The 16,653-nt window shown below is 26.6% G+C and overlaps 1 protein-coding gene across 6 annotated transcripts in view; it reads right to left on the bottom strand.

The window, feature by feature from the left end:
- trim3b (tripartite motif containing 3b) overlaps positions 1 to 16,653 on the bottom strand; it is a 76,478-nt gene that overhangs the window by 12,197 nt on the left and 47,628 nt on the right. For 4 of the 6 annotated variants that reach the window (XM_061931338.2, XM_072912607.1, XM_061931340.2 and 1 more), the window contains 3 exons: positions 14,798 to 14,901; positions 14,572 to 14,739; positions 14,317 to 14,485 (listed from right to left, as the gene is read on the bottom strand). In XM_061931338.2, coding sequence (XP_061787322.1) covers positions 14,317 to 14,485; positions 14,572 to 14,739; positions 14,798 to 14,901 — 441 coding nt within the window. Of the gene's footprint in view, positions 1 to 14,193; positions 14,236 to 14,316; positions 14,486 to 14,571; positions 14,740 to 14,797; positions 14,902 to 16,653 lie in introns of all 6 variants that reach the window. The other 2 variants (XM_061931337.2, XM_072912606.1) reach the window with 1 other exon arrangement.

Below are 16,653 nucleotides of genomic sequence, written 5' to 3' on the forward strand. Positions count from 1 at the left end.
GACTGTATTGATCTATATTGATATATAATGTATATATTGTGTTTTTTATGTTGATTTAATAAAAAAATAAAAAAAAATTTTAAAAAGTGGGGGGGTTAAGGTATAATTTTTTTTGTCATAAAGAAATACAATCATGTGTGCTTACGGACTGTATTGATCTATATTGATATATAATGTATATATTGTGTTTTTATGTTGATTTAATAAAAAAATAAAATAAAATAATAATTTTTTAAAAGTGGGGGGGTTATGGTATAATTGTTTTTAATTTTTTTTTGTCATAAAGAAATACAATCATGTGTGCTGACGGACTGTATTGATCTATATTCATATATAATGTATATATTGTGTTTTTTATGTTGATTTAAAAAAAATAAAAATAAAATAATTTTTAAAAAGTGGGGGGGTTATGGTATAATTTTTTTTAATTTTCTTTTGTCATAAAGAAATACAATCATGTGTGCTTACGGACTGTATTGATCTATATTGATATATAATGTATATATTGTGTTTTCTATGTTGATTTAATAAAAAATAAAATAAAATAATAAATAATTTTTAAAAAGTGGGGGGTTAAGGTATAATTTTTTTTTGTCATAAAGAAATACAATCATGTGTGCTTACGGACTGTATTGATCTATATTGATATATAATGTATATATTGTGTTTTTTTATGTTGATTTAATAAAAAATAATAATAAAATAATAATTTTTAAAAAGTGGGGGGGTTAAGGTATAATTTTTTTTGTCATAAAGAAATACAATCATGTGTGCTTACGGACTGTATTGATCTATATTGATATATAATGTATATATTGTGTTTTTTATGTTGATTTAATAAAAATTAAAATAAAATAATCATTTTTAAAAAGTGGGGGGGTTATGGTATAATTTTTTTTTAAATGTTTTGTCATAAAGAAATACAATCATGTGTGCTTACGGACTGTATTGATCTATATTGATATATAATGTATATATTGTGTTTTTTATGTTGATTTAATAAAAAATAATAATTTTTAAAAAGTGGGGGGGTTAAGGTATAATTTTTTTTTGTCATAAAGAAATACAATCATGTGTGCTTACGGACTGTATTGATCTATATTGATATATAATGTATATATTGTGTTTTTTATGTTGATTTAATAAAAAATAAAATAAAATAATAATTTTTAAAAAGTGGGGGGGTTAAGGTATAATTTTTTTTGTCATAAAGAAATACAATCATGTGTGCTTACGGACTGTATTGATCTATATTGATATATAATGTATATATTGTGTTTTTTTATGTTGATTTAATAAAAAATAAAATAAAATAATAAATAATTTTTAAAAAGTGGGGGGGTTATGTTATAATTTTTTTCATTTATTTTTTGTCATAAAGAAATACAATCATGTGTGCTTACGGACTGTATTGATCTATATTGATATATAATGTATATATTGTGTTTTTTTATGTTGATTTAATAAAAAATAAAATAAAATAATAATTTTTAAAAAGTGGGGGGTTATGGTATAATTTTTTTTTAAATGTTTTGTCATAAAGAAATACAATCATGTGTGCTTACGGACTGTATTGATCTATATTGATATATAATGTATATATTGTGTTTTTTATGTTGATTTAATAAAAAATAATAATAATTTTTAAAAAGTGGGGGGGTTAAGGTATAATTTTTTTTTGTCATAAAGAAATACAATCATGTGTGCTTACGGACTGTATTGATCTATATTGATATATAATGTATATATTGTGTTTTTTATGTTGATTTAATAAAAAATAAAATAAAATAATAATTTTTAAAAAGTGGGGGGGTTAAGGTATAATTTTTTTTGTCATAAAGAAATACAATCATGTGTGCTTACGGACTGTATTGATCTATATTGATATATAATGTATATATTGTGTTTTTTATGTTGATTTAATAAAAAATAAAATAAAATAATAATAATTTTTAAAAAGTGGGGGCGTTATGGTATAATTTTATTTTATTTTTTGGTCATAAAGAAATACAATCATGTGTGCTTACGGACTGTATTGATTTATATTGATATATATTGTATATATTGTGTTTTTTATGTTGATAAAATAATAATAATAATTTTTAAAAAGTGGGGGGGTTAAGGTATAATTTTTTTTGTCATAAAGAAATACAATCATGTGTGCTTACGGACTGTATTGATCTATATTGATATATAATGTATATATTGTGTTTTTTTATGTTGATTTAATAATAAATAAAATAAAATAATAATTTTTAAAAAGTGGGGGGGTTAAGGTATAATTTTTTTTGTCATAAAGAAATACAATCATGTGTGCTTACGGACTGTATTGATCTATATTGATATATAATGTATATATTGTGTTTTTTATGTTGATTTAATAAAAAATAAAATAAAATAATACTTTTTAAAAAGTGGGGGGGTTATGGTATAATTTTTTTAAATTTTTTTTTGTCATAAAGAAATACAATCATGTGTGCTTACGGACTGTATTGATCTATATTGATATATAATGTATATATTGTGTTTTTTTATGTTGATTTAATAAAAAATAAAATAAAATAATAAATAATTTTTAAAAAGTGGGGGGGTTATGTTATAATTTTTTTCATTTATTTTTTGTCATAAAGAAATACAATCATGTGTGCTTACGGACTGTATTGATCTATATTGATATATAATGTATATATTGTGTTTTTTTATGTTGATTTAATAAAAAATAAAATAAAATAATAATTTTTAAAAAGTGGGGGGGTTATGGTATAATTTTTTTTTAAATGTTTTGTCATAAAGAAATACAATCATGTGTGCTTACGGACTGTATTGATCTATATTGATATATAATGTATATATTGTGTTTTTTATGTTGATTTAATAAAAAATAATAATAATTTTTAAAAAGTGGGGGGGTTAAGGTATAATTTTTTTTTGTCATAAAGAAATACAATCATGTGTGCTTACGGACTGTATTGATCTATATTGATATATAATGTATATATTGTGTTTTTTATGTTGATTTAATAAAAAATAAAATAAAATATTAATAATTTTTAAAAAGTGGGGGGGTTAAGGTATAATTTTTTTTGTCATAAAGAAATACAATCATGTGTGCTTACGGACTGTATTGATCTATATTGATATATAATGTATATATTGTGTTTTTTATGTTGATTTAATAAAAAATAAAATAAAATAATACTTTTTAAAAAGTGGGGGGGTTATGGTATAATTTTTTTTAATTTTTTTTTGTCATAAAGAAATACAATCATGTGTGCTTACGGACTGTATTGATCTATATTGATATATAATGTATATATTATGTTTTTTATGTTGATTTAATAAAAAATAAAATAATAAATAATTTTTAAAAAGTGGGGGGGTTATGGTATAATTTGTTTTTCTTTTTTTTTGTCATAAAGAAATACAATCATGTGTGCTTACGGACTGTATTGATCTATATTGATATATAATGTATATATTGTGGTTTTTATGTTGATTTAATAAAAAATAATAATAAAATAATAATAATTTTTAAAAAGTGGGGGGTTAAGGTATAATTTTTTTTTGTCATAAAGAAATACAATCATGTGTGCTTACGGACTGTATTGATCTATATTGATATATAATGTATATATTGTGTTTTTTATGTTGATTTAATAAAAAATAAAATAAAATAATAATAATTTTTAAAAAGTGGGGGGGTTATGGTATCATTTTTTTTTTTTTTTTTTTTTGTCAAAGAAATACAACCATGTGTGCTTACGGACTGTATTGATCTATATTGATATATAATGTATATATTGTGTTTTTTATGTTGATTTAATAAAAAAAAAAAATAATTTTTAAAAAGTGGGGGGGTTAAGGTATAATTTTTTTTGTCATAAAGAAATACAATCATGTGTGCTTACGGACTGTATTGATCTATATTGATATATAATGTATATAGTGTTTTTTATGTTGATTTAATAAAAAATAAAATAAAATAATTTTTAAAAAGTGGGGGGGTTATAGTATAATTTTTTTTATTTATTTTTTGTCATAAAGAAATACAATCATGTGTGCTTACGGACTGTATTGATCTATATTGATATATAATGTATATATTGTGTTTTTTATGTTGATTTAATAAAAAAAACATTTTAATTTTTTTATTTTTTTATTTCTTGTGCGGCCCGGTACCAATCGGTGGTTGGGGACCACTGTTCTAGAACATGTAGCATGATTATTCACTCGCTCGCTAACGGAGCGCTCTGATTGGCTGAGAGGAGCGCTGTCATGGAGAATGTTCTAGTGCGGGGGTCGGCAACCCGCGGCTGCAGCTCTTTAGCGCCGCCCTAGTGGCTCTCTGGAGCTTTTTCAAAAATGTATGAAAAATGGAAAAAGATGAGGGGGGAAAAAAATATTTTTTGTGTTAATATGGTTTGTGTAGGAGGACAAACATGACACAAACCTCCCTAATTGTCATAAAGCAAACTGTTTATATTAAACATGCTTCACTGATTCCAGTATTTGGCGAGCGCCGTTTTGTCCTACTAATTTTGGCAGTCCTTGAACCTAACGTAGTTTGTTTACATGTATAACTTTCTCCGACTTGGGTGTCAAACTCTGGCTCGCGGGCAAAATTTCCTGCAAAGGATTCTGGGTATTTGTTCTGTTGTGTTTATGTTGTGTTACGGTGCAGATGTTCTCCCGAAATGTGTTTGTAATTCTTGTTTGGTGTGGATTCACAGTGTGGCGTACAGTATATTTCTAACAGTGTTAAAGTTTTTTATACTGGCACACTCAGTGTGACCTGTATGGCTGTTGATAAAGTATGCGTTGCATTCACTCGTGTGTGTGCGTACAGAAGCCGCTCATATCTTGTGACTGGGCCGGCACGTTGTTAGAATGGATGAAAAGCGGACGTGACGATAGCTCGTAGAGTACGTTAAAGGCAGTGCATTTAAGGCACGCCCCCAAGACTGTGGTCCGGGTGGAATACGAGATATAATGACTGATGAACACCTTTGTTGGATAATGAAGGTTGCCTCAGCTGAACTAGCATCCCAGAAAAGATGGCAGGTATCTGGCTTGGGCACATCAGATTAGATCAGTGTGTTGCAAACTGAGCAGTTTAAAGTCCTGAATGGTTGGTTTATTCATTGTTATTTTATTTTAAAATTTATTAGCCTGTGAAAAAAGTTAATGTTGATATTTACCCCAGAAGGCTGCAAACTTTATCCTTCTCAAATGAACTTTTATATCCGATTTTACTCCATTTCTTTTCTGAAAAATATTAAATCTAAATATTAAAACCTGCATCTTTCTAACTATTACATCTGTGGTAAAATTATTTAATTACAACTATTACTAAAATAAAATGATTATTTTTATTCATCAAACTTTATCCTTCTCAAATGAACTTTTATTTACGATTTTACTCAATTTTTCTTGCAAAATATTACATTTCAATATTAAAACCTGCATCTTTCTCACTATTATGTCTCTTGTAAAATTATTTAATTACGCCTATTACAAAAATAAAATTATTTTTATTCATCAAACTCTATCCTTCTCAAATTAACTTTTATTTTCAATTTTACTCCATTTTTTTTTGCAAAATAATAAATATTAATATTAAAACCTGCACCTTTCTAACTATTATGTCTCTTGTAAAATTATTTAATTACAACTATTACAAAAATACATTTCTTCTTTTTATTCATCAAACTTTATCCTTCTCAAATGAACTTTTATTTACGATTTTACTCCATTTTTCTTGCAAAATATTAAATTTCAATATTAAAACCTGCATCTTTCTAACTATTATGTCTCTTGTACAATTATTTAATTACGCCTATTACAAAAATAAAATTAATTTTATTCATCAAACTCTATCCTTCTCAAATTAACTTTTATTTTCAATTTTACTCCATTTTTTTTTTTTGCAAAATAATAAATCTTAATATTAAAACCTGCACCTTTCTAACTATTATGTATGTCTCTTGTAAAATTATTTAATTACAACTATTACAAAAATACATTTCTTCTTTTTATTCATCAAACTTTATCCTTCTCAAATGAACTCTTATTTCCGATTTTACTCCATTTCTTTTTGCAAAATAATAAATCTTAATATTAAAACCTGCACCTTTCTAACTATTATGTCTTTTGTAAAATTATTTAATTACGCTTATTACAAAAATAAAATTATTTTTATTCATCAAACTTTATCCTTCCCAAATGAACTTGTTTCCAATTTTACTCCATTTGTTTTGCAAAATATTACATTATAATATTAAAACTTGCATCTTTCTAACTATTATGTGTCTTGTAAAATTATTTAGTTACAACTATTACTAAAATAAAATTCTTCTTTTTATTCATCAAACTTTATCCTTCTCAAATTAACTTTTATTTTCAATTTTAATCCTTTTTTTTTTTTTTGCAAAATAATAAATCTTAATATTAAAACCTGCACCTTTCGAACTATTATGTCTCTTGTAAAATTATTTAATTACAACTATTACTAAATTAAATTCTTCTTTTTATTCATCAAACTTTATCCTTCTCAAATTAACTTTTATTTTCGATTTTTCTCCATTTTTTTTTTCAAAAATATTAAATCTTAATATTAAAACCTGCACCTTTCTAACTATTATTTCTCTTGTAAAATTATTTAATTACAACTATTACAAAAATAAAACGTTTTTTTTTCATCAAACGTTATCCTTCTCAAATGAACTTTTGTTTCCGATTTTACTCCTTTTTTTCAAAATATTAAAACTTAGTATTAAAATCTGCATATTTTGTAAATATTTTGTCTCTTGTAAAATTATTTAATTACACCTAATACAAAAATTCAATTATTTGTATTCATCAAACTTTATCCTTCTCAAATTAACTTTTACTTCCCATTTTACTCCATTTTTTTTGCAAAATATAAAATTTTAATATTAAAACCCGAATCTTTCTAACTATTACGCCTGTGATAAAATTATTTAATTACAACTATTACTAAAATAAAATTATTCTTTTTATTCATCAAACTTTATCCTTCTCAAATGAACTTTTATTTACCATTTTACTCCATTTTTCTTGCAAAATATTAAATTTCAATATTAAAACCTGCATCTTTCTAGCTATTATGTCTCTTGTAAAATTATTTAATTACGCCTATTACATAAATAAAATTATTTTTATTCATCAAACTTTATCCTTCTCAAATTAACTTTTATTTTCAATTTTACTCCATTTTTTTTGCAAAGTATAACATTTTAATATTAAAACCCGAATCTTTCTAACTATTACGCCTGTGGTAAAATTATTTAATCACAACTATTACTAAAATAAAATTATTTTTTTTATTCATCAAACTTTATCCTTCTCAAATGAACTTTTATTTACGATTTTACTCCATTTTTCTTGCAAAATATCAAATTTCAATATTAAAACCTGCATCTTTCTAACTATTATGCCTCTTGTAGAAGTATTTAACTATTACAAAAATACATTTCTTCTTTTTTGTTCATCAAACTTTATCCTTCTCAAATGAACTTTTATTTCCGATTTAACTCCATTTCTTTTCTGCAAAATATTAAATCTTAATATTAAAACCTGCATTTTTCTAACTATTGTGTCTGTGGTAAAATTATTTAATTACGCCTAATACAAAAATAAAAATATTTTTATTCATCAAACTTTATCCTTCCCAAATTAACTTTTGTTTCCAATTTTACTCCATTTCTTTTCTGCAAAATATTACATTATAATATTAAAACTTGCATCTTTCTAACAATTACGTGTCTTGTAAAATTATTTAGTTACAACTATTACTAAAATAAAATTCTTCTTTTTATTCATCAAACTTTATCCTTCTCAAATTAACTTTTATTTCCGATTTTACTGCTTTTTTTTTTTCAAAATATTAAAACTTAGTATTAAAACCTGCATATTTTGTAACTATTATGTCTCTTGTAAAATTATTTAATTACAAATAATACAAAAATAAAATTATTTTTATTCATCAAACTTTATCCTTCTCAAATGAACTTTTATTTCCCATTTTACTCCATTTTTCTTGCAAAATATTAAATTTCAATATTAAAACATGCATCTTTCTAACTATTATGTCTCTTGTAAAATTATTTAATTTCGCCTATTACAAAAATACAATTATTTTTATTCATCAAACTTTATCCTTCTCAAATGAACTTTTATTTCCCATTTTACTCCATTTTTTTGCAAAATTATATACATTTTAATATTAAAACTTGCACCTTTCTAACTATTATGTCTCTTGTAAAATTATTTAATTACACCTAATACAAAAATAAAATTATTTTTATTCATCAAACTTTATCCTTCTCAAATGAACTTTTATTTACAATTTTACTCAATTTTTCTTGCAAAATATTACATTTCAATATTAAAACATGCATCTTTCTAACTATTATGTCTCTTGTAAAATTATTTAATTACGCCTATTACAAAAATACAATTATTTTTATTCATCAAACTTTATCCTTCCCAAATGAACTTTTGTTTCCAATTTTACTCCATTTCTTTTTGCAAAATATTACATTATAATATTAAAACTTGCATCTTTCTAACTATTATGTGTCTTGTAAAATTATTTAGTTACAACTATTACTAAAATAAAATAATTCTTTTTATTCATCAAACTTTATCCTTCTCAAGTGAACTTTTGTTTCCGATTTTACTCCTTTTTTTTCAAAATATTAAAACTTAGTATTAAAACCTGCATATTTTGTAACTATTATGTCTCTTGTAAAATTATTTAATTACACCTAATACAAAAATAAAATTATTTTTATTCATCAAACTTTATCCTTCTCAAATGAACTTTTATTTCCCATTTTACTCCATTTTTCTTGCAAAATATAAAATTTCAATATTAAAACATGCATCTTTCTAACTATTATGTCTCTTGTAAAATTATTTAATTTCGCCTATTACAAAAATACAATTATTTTTATTCATCAAACTTTATCCTTCTCAAATGAACTTTTATTTCCCATTTTATTCCATTTTTTTGCAAAATTATATACATTTTAATATTAAAACTTGCACCTTTCTAACTATTATGTCTCTTGTCAAATTATTTAGTTATACCTATTACAAAAATACAATTCTTCTTTTTATTCATCAAACTTTATCCTTCTCAAACGAACTTTTATTTCCGATTTTACTAAATTTTTCTTGCAAAATATTAAATTTCAATATTAAAACATGCATCTTTCTAACTATTATGTCTCTTGTAAAATTATTTAATTTCGCCTATTACAAAAATACAATTATTTTTATTCATCAAACTTTATCCTTCTCAAATGAACATTTATTTCCCATTTTACTCCATTTTTTTGCAAAATTATATACATTTTAATATTAAAACTTGCACCTTTCTAACTATTATGTCTCTTGTAAAATTATTTAGTTATACCTATTACAAAAATAAAATTCTTCTTTTTATTCATCAAACTTTATCCTTCTCAGACGAACTTTTATTTCCGATTTTACTAAAATTTTTCTTGCAAAATATTAAATTTCAATATTAAAACATGCATCTTTCTAACTATTATGTCTCTTGTAAAATTATTTAATTTCGCCTATTACAAAAATACAATTATTTTTATTCATCAAACTTTATCCTTCTCAAATGAACTTTTATTTCCCATTTTACTAAATTTTTTTGCAAAATTATATACATTTTAATATTAACACTTGCACCTTTCTAACTATTATGTCTCTTGTAAAATTATTTAATTACACCCATTACAAAAATTCAATTATTTGTATTCATCAAACTTTATCCTTCTCAAATTAACTTTTATTTCCCATTTTACTCCATTTTTTTTGCAAAATATAAAAATGTAATATCAAAACCTGCATCTTTCTAACTATTATGTCTCTTGTAGAAGTATTTATCTATTACAAAAATACATTTCTTCTTTTTTGTTCATCAAACTTTATCCTTCTCAAATGAACTTTTATTTACGATTTTACTCAATTTTTCTTGCAAAATATCAAATTTCAATATTAAAACCTGCATCTTTCTAACTATTATGTCTCTTGTAGAAGTATTTAACTATTACAAAAATAAATTTCTTCTTTTTTGTTCATCAAACTTTATCCTTCTCAAATGAACTTTTATTTCCGATTTAACTCCATTTCTTTTCTGCAAAATATTAAATCTTAATATTAAAACCTGCATTTTTCTAATTATTATGTCTGTGGTAAAATGATTTAATTACGCCTAATACAAAAATAAAAATATTTTTATTCATCAAACTTTATCCTTCCCAAATGAACTTTTGTATCCAATTTTACTCCATTTCTTTTCTGCAAAATATTACATTATAATATTAAAACCTGCATCCTTCTAACTAGTATGTGTCTTGTAAAATTATTTAGTTACAACTATTACTAAAATAAAATTCTTCTTTTTATTCATCAAACTTTATCCTTCTCAAATTAACTTTTATTTTCGATTGTTCTCCATTTTTTCCCCCAAAAATATTAAATCTTAATATTAAAACTTGCACCTTTCTAACTATTATTTCTCTTGTAAAATTATTTAATTACAACTATTACAAAAATAAAATAATTTTTATTCATCAAACTTTATCCTTCTCAAATGAACTCTTATTTCGGATTTTACTCCATTTTTCTTTGCAAAATAATAAATCTTAATATTAAAACCTGCACCTTTCTAACTATTATGTCTCTTGTAAAATTATCTAATTACACCTATTACTAAAATAAAATAAAATTCTTCTTTTTATTCATCAAATTTTATCCTTCTCGAATGAACTTTTATTTCCCATTTTACTCCATTTTCCTTATAAAATATTACATTTTAATATTAAAACTTGCATCTTTTTAACTATTATGTGTCCTGTAAAATTATTTAGTTGTACCCATTACAAAAAAAAATATTTTTATTCATCAAACTTTATCCTTTTCAAATGAACTCTTATTTCCGATTTTACTCCATTTCTTTTTGCAAAATAATAAATCTTAATATTAAAACCTGCACCTTTCTAACTATTATGTCTCTTGTAAAATGATTTAATTACGCTTATTACAAAAATAAAATTATTTTTATTCATCAAACTTTATCCTTCCCAAATGAACTTTTGTTTCCAATTTTACTCCATTTTTCTTGCAAAATATTACATTATAATATTAAAACTTGCATCTTTCTAACTATTATGTGTCTTGTAAAATTATTTAGTTACAACTATTACTAAAATAAAATTCTTCTTTTTATTCATCAAACTTTATCCTTCTCAAATTAACTTTTATTTTTTTAATTTTTCTCCATTTTTTTCCCCTAAATATTAAATCTTAATATTAAAACCTGCACCTTTCTAACTATTATGTCTCTTGTAAAATTATTTAATTACAACTATTACTAAATTAAATTCTTCTTTTTATTCATCAAACTTTATCCTTCTCAAGTGAACTTTTGTTTCCGATTTTACTCCTTTTTTTTCAAAATATTAAAACTTAGTATTAAAACCTGCATATTTTATAACTATTATGTCTCTTGTAAAATTATTTAATTACACCTAATACAAAAATAAAATTATTTTTATTCATCAAACTTTATCCTTCTCAAATGAACTTTTATTTCCCATTTTACTCCATTTTTCTTGCAAAATATTAAATTTCAATATTAAAACATGCATCGTTCTAACTATTATGTCTCTTGTAAAATTATTTAATTTCGCCTATTACAAAAATACAATTATTTTTATTCATCAAACTTTATCCTTCTCAAATGAACTTTTATTTCCCATTTTACTAAATGTTTTTGCAAAATTATATACATTTTAATATTAAAATGTGCACCTTTCTAACTATTATGTCTCTTGTAAAATTATTTAGTTATACCTATTACAAAAATAAAATTCTTCTTTTTATTCATCAAACTTTATCCTTCTCAAACGAACTTTTATTTCCGATTTTACTAAATTTTTCTAGCAAAACATTACATTTCAATATTAAAACATGCATCTTTCTAACTATTATGTCTCTTGTAAAATTATTTAATTTCGCCTATTACAAAAATACAATCATTTTTATTCATCAAACTTTATCCTTCTCAAATGAACTTTTATTTCCCATTTTACTCAATTTTTTTTTGCAAAATTATATAAATTATAATATTAAAACTTGCACCTTTCTAACTATTATGTCTCTTGTAAAATTATTTAGTTATACCTATTACAAAAATAAAATTCTTCTTTTTATTCATCAAACTTTATCCTTCTCAAACGAACTTTTATTTCCGATTTTACTCCATTTTTCTTGCAAAATATTAAATTTCAATATTAAAACATGCATCTTTCTAACTATTATGTCTCTTGTAAAATTATTTAATTTCGCCTATTACAAAAATACAATTGTTTTTATTCATCAAACTTTATCCTTCTCAAATGAACTTTTATTTCCCATTTTACTCCATTTTTTTGCAAAATTATATACATTTTAATATCAAAACTTGCACCTTTCTAACTATTATGTCTCTTGTAAAATTATTTAGTTATACCTATTGAAAAAATAAAATTTTTCTTTTTATTCATCAAACTTTATCCTTCTCAAACAAACTTTTATTTCCGATTTTACTCCATTTTTTTTGCAAAATATAACATTTTAATATTAAAACCTGCATCTTTCTAACTATTATGTCTCTTGTAGAAGTATTTATCTATTACAAAAATACATTTCTTCTTTTTTGTTCATCAAACTTTATCCTTCTCAAATGAACTTTTATTTCCGATTTAACTCCATTTCTTTTTGCAAAATATCAAATTTCAATATTAAAACCTGCATCTTTCTAACTATTGTGTCTCTTGTAGAAGTATTTAACTATTACAAAAATGCATTTCTTCTTTTTTGTTCATCAAACTTTATCCTTCTCAAATGAACTTTTATTTCCGATTTAACTCCATTTCTTTTCTGCAAAATATTAAATCTTAATATTAAAACCTGCATTTTTCTAATTATTATGTCTGTGGTAAAATTATTTAATTACGCCTAATACAAAAATAAAAATATTTTTATTCATCAAACTTTATCCTTCTCAAATGAACTCTTATTTCCAATTTTACTCCGTTTCTTTTTGCAAAATAATAAATCTTAATATTAAAACCTGCACCTTTCTAACTATTATGTCTCTTGTAAAATTATTTAATTACGCTTATTACAAAAATACAATTATTTTTATTTATCAAACTTTATCCTTCCCAAATGAACTTTTGTTTCGAATTTTACTCCATTTTTCTTGCAAAATATTACATTATAATATTAAAACTTGCATCTTTCTAACTATTATGTGTCTCGTAAAATTATTTAGTTACAACTATTACTAAAATAAAATTCTTCTTTTTATTCATCAAACTTTATCCTTCTCAAATTAACTTTTATTTTCGATTTTTCTCCATTTTTTTTTTCTAAATATTAAATCTTAATATTAAAACCTGCACCTTTCCAACTATTATGTCTCTTGTAAAATTATTTAATTACGCTTATTACAAAAATACAATTATTTTTATTCATCAAACTTTATCCTTCTCAAATGAACTCTTATTTCCGATTTTACTCCATTTTTTTTTTTTTGCAAAATAATACATCTTAATATTAAAACCTGCACCTGTAACTATTATGTCTCTTGTAAAATTATCTAATTACACCTATTACTAAAATAAAATTCTTCTTTTTATTCATCAAATTTTAACCTTCTCGAATGAACTTTTATTTCCCATTTTACTCTATTTTCCTTAGAAAATATTACATTTTAATATTAAAACTTGCATCTTTTTAACTATTATGTGTCTTGTAAAATTATTTAGTTGTACCCATTACAAAAATAAAATCAAACTTTATCCTTCTTTTATGTCCGATTTTACTAAAATATTTTTTTTTACAAAATCTTAAATGTTAATATTAAAACCTGCATCTTTCTATGACATCACCTCGCGGTTTCTTTAGCTGACTCCGCCCCCCCAACGCAGGGTTTTTTGGCGGCATGCAGGATCAACCACGTCAAAAAGGTTAGTCTGGAGCGGACACGTTGATCATGTGATCGGGAGTCAGGAAGTGACATGGATCACATGATCGGGAGGTCAGGAAGTGCAGACAGGAAGTGCGGACAGGAAGCAGGTCTTCACACAGTGGAGTACTTACTGAAAACTGAGCCAGACTTATTTAGGCTTGGGCCCAGTTTGTCTGAGGCCAACAAAGAAAAAGCAAATAAGAGAAGAGTGGAAGTGACAGCAATAGTGAGGCAGGCCAGGTGTTTGTTCTCACCTGCAAAGTGTCTGTCCGTCATCCCCCGCCCTCCAAACTTGGTGACCAGCTTGCCGTTGGACTGGAAGATGAAGACGCAGCAGGCCTTGTTGTCCACCGTGATGATGTGTCCGTTCTTGTCCACCGCCACGCCCTTCGGACCCATCAGGCGCCCCGCCCCGATCTTGTTCTGTGGGAGGGAGCGCAGACGTCGGGAGGAGAGACGGCGGCGGCGGCGTCGGCGGACCGGTCTTGTCGTTGGGCGGATGTGTTCACCTTGAACTTGCCGTCAGAGGAGAAGATGCTGACCCAGCGGTTGTCGTAGTCGGCCACCACGATGTCGCCGTTGGGGTCCACGGTGACGCCCGTGGGCCGCTGCAGTTGCCCCGGCGACCGGCCTCGCACACCGAAGCGCATCTTGAACTGGCCGTCGTTGGAGAAGACCTGAGGGCGGTTGCCACGGTGATGATGATGATGAAGCCCGCTGAAAAGGTGTGCTCACCTGTATGCACTGGTTGTTGCTGTCAGCCACCACCACTCTGCCACCGCTGGAGGCCGAGATGCCCTGGAGGTTGGTGAACTCTCCCCTCTCTCGGCCCCGGGACCCTGCTCACATAATTACACATTGCAAGTTTTGTGGATTCTATGTAACACGTTTGTGTGTGCTTATGGCTATTGAGTTTATTTTTCTTGGCCTCAGTCTGGAACCCCGCCGCTCCGCTGGGACCGAACCTTTCTTTTTTTTTTTTTACTCGTCCACGACATAAAATACAAGACATGACGCAACATGACAAAACACATGACGCATCTTGACATGACACAACATGACATGATGCAACATGACATAAAACACATCATGACATGAGGCAACATGACATAAAACGCAACATAACATATAACACAGGACATGATGCAACATGACATAAAACACAACATGACGAACCATCATGACATGAGGCAACATGACATAAAACACATGACATGATGCAACATTACATGACGCAACATTACATGACGCAACATGACCTAAAACATGAAATGAGGCAACATGACATAAAACACATGACATGATGCAACATGACATAAAACACAACATGAGGAACCATCATGACATGACGCAACATGACATAAAACACAGGACATGACGCAACATGACATAAAACACAACATGAGGAACCATCATGACACGACGCAACATGACATGATGCAACATGACATGAGGCAACATGACATGAGGCAACATGACATGACCACACATGACATAAAACACAACATGAAGAACCATCATGACATGAGGCAACATGACATGATGCAACATGACATAAAACACAGGACATGACGCAACATGACATAAAAAACAACATGAGGAACCATCATGGCATGATGCAACATGACATGAGGCAACATGACATGAGGCAACATTACATGACACAACATTACATGACACAACATTACATGACGCAACATGACATGATGCAACATGACATAAAACACATGACATGATGCAACATGACATAAAACACAACATGAGGAACCATCATGACACGAGGCAACATGACATGAGGCAACATGACATGACACAACATGACATGACACAACATTACATGACGCAACATGACATAAAACATGACATGATGCAACATTACATGATGCAACATGACATAAAACACAGGACACGATGCAACATGACATAAAACACAACATGATGAACCATCATGACACGAGGCAACATGACATGACGCAACATGACATGAGGCAACATGACATAAAACACATGACATGATGCAACATGACAAAAGACATGACATGATGCAACGTGACATAAAACACAACATGATGAACCATCATGACACGAGGCAACATGACATGACGCAACATGACATGACACAACATTACATGATGCAACATGACATAAAACACATGACATGATGCAACATGACATAAAACACATGACATGATGCAACATGACAAAAGACATGACATGATGCAACGTGACATAAAACACAACATGATGAACCATCATGACATAAAACACATGACATGATGCAACATGACATAAAACACATGACATGATGCAACATGACATAAAACACATGACATGATGCAACATGACAAAAGACATGACATGATGCAACGTGACATAAAACACATGACATGATGCAACATGACATAAAACACAACATGAGGAACAATCATGACATGACACATCATGACATGATGCAACATGACATGGTGCAACATGACATGACGCAACATGACATGATGCAACATGACATGGTGCAACATGACATGACGCAACATGATATAAAACACATGACATGATGCAACATGACATGACGCAACATGACATAACATACA

This window comes from Nerophis lumbriciformis, linkage group LG37 (assembly GCF_033978685.3).
Source record: "Nerophis lumbriciformis linkage group LG37, RoL_Nlum_v2.1, whole genome shotgun sequence".
Taxonomy (NCBI): domain Eukaryota; kingdom Metazoa; phylum Chordata; class Actinopteri; order Syngnathiformes; family Syngnathidae; genus Nerophis; species Nerophis lumbriciformis.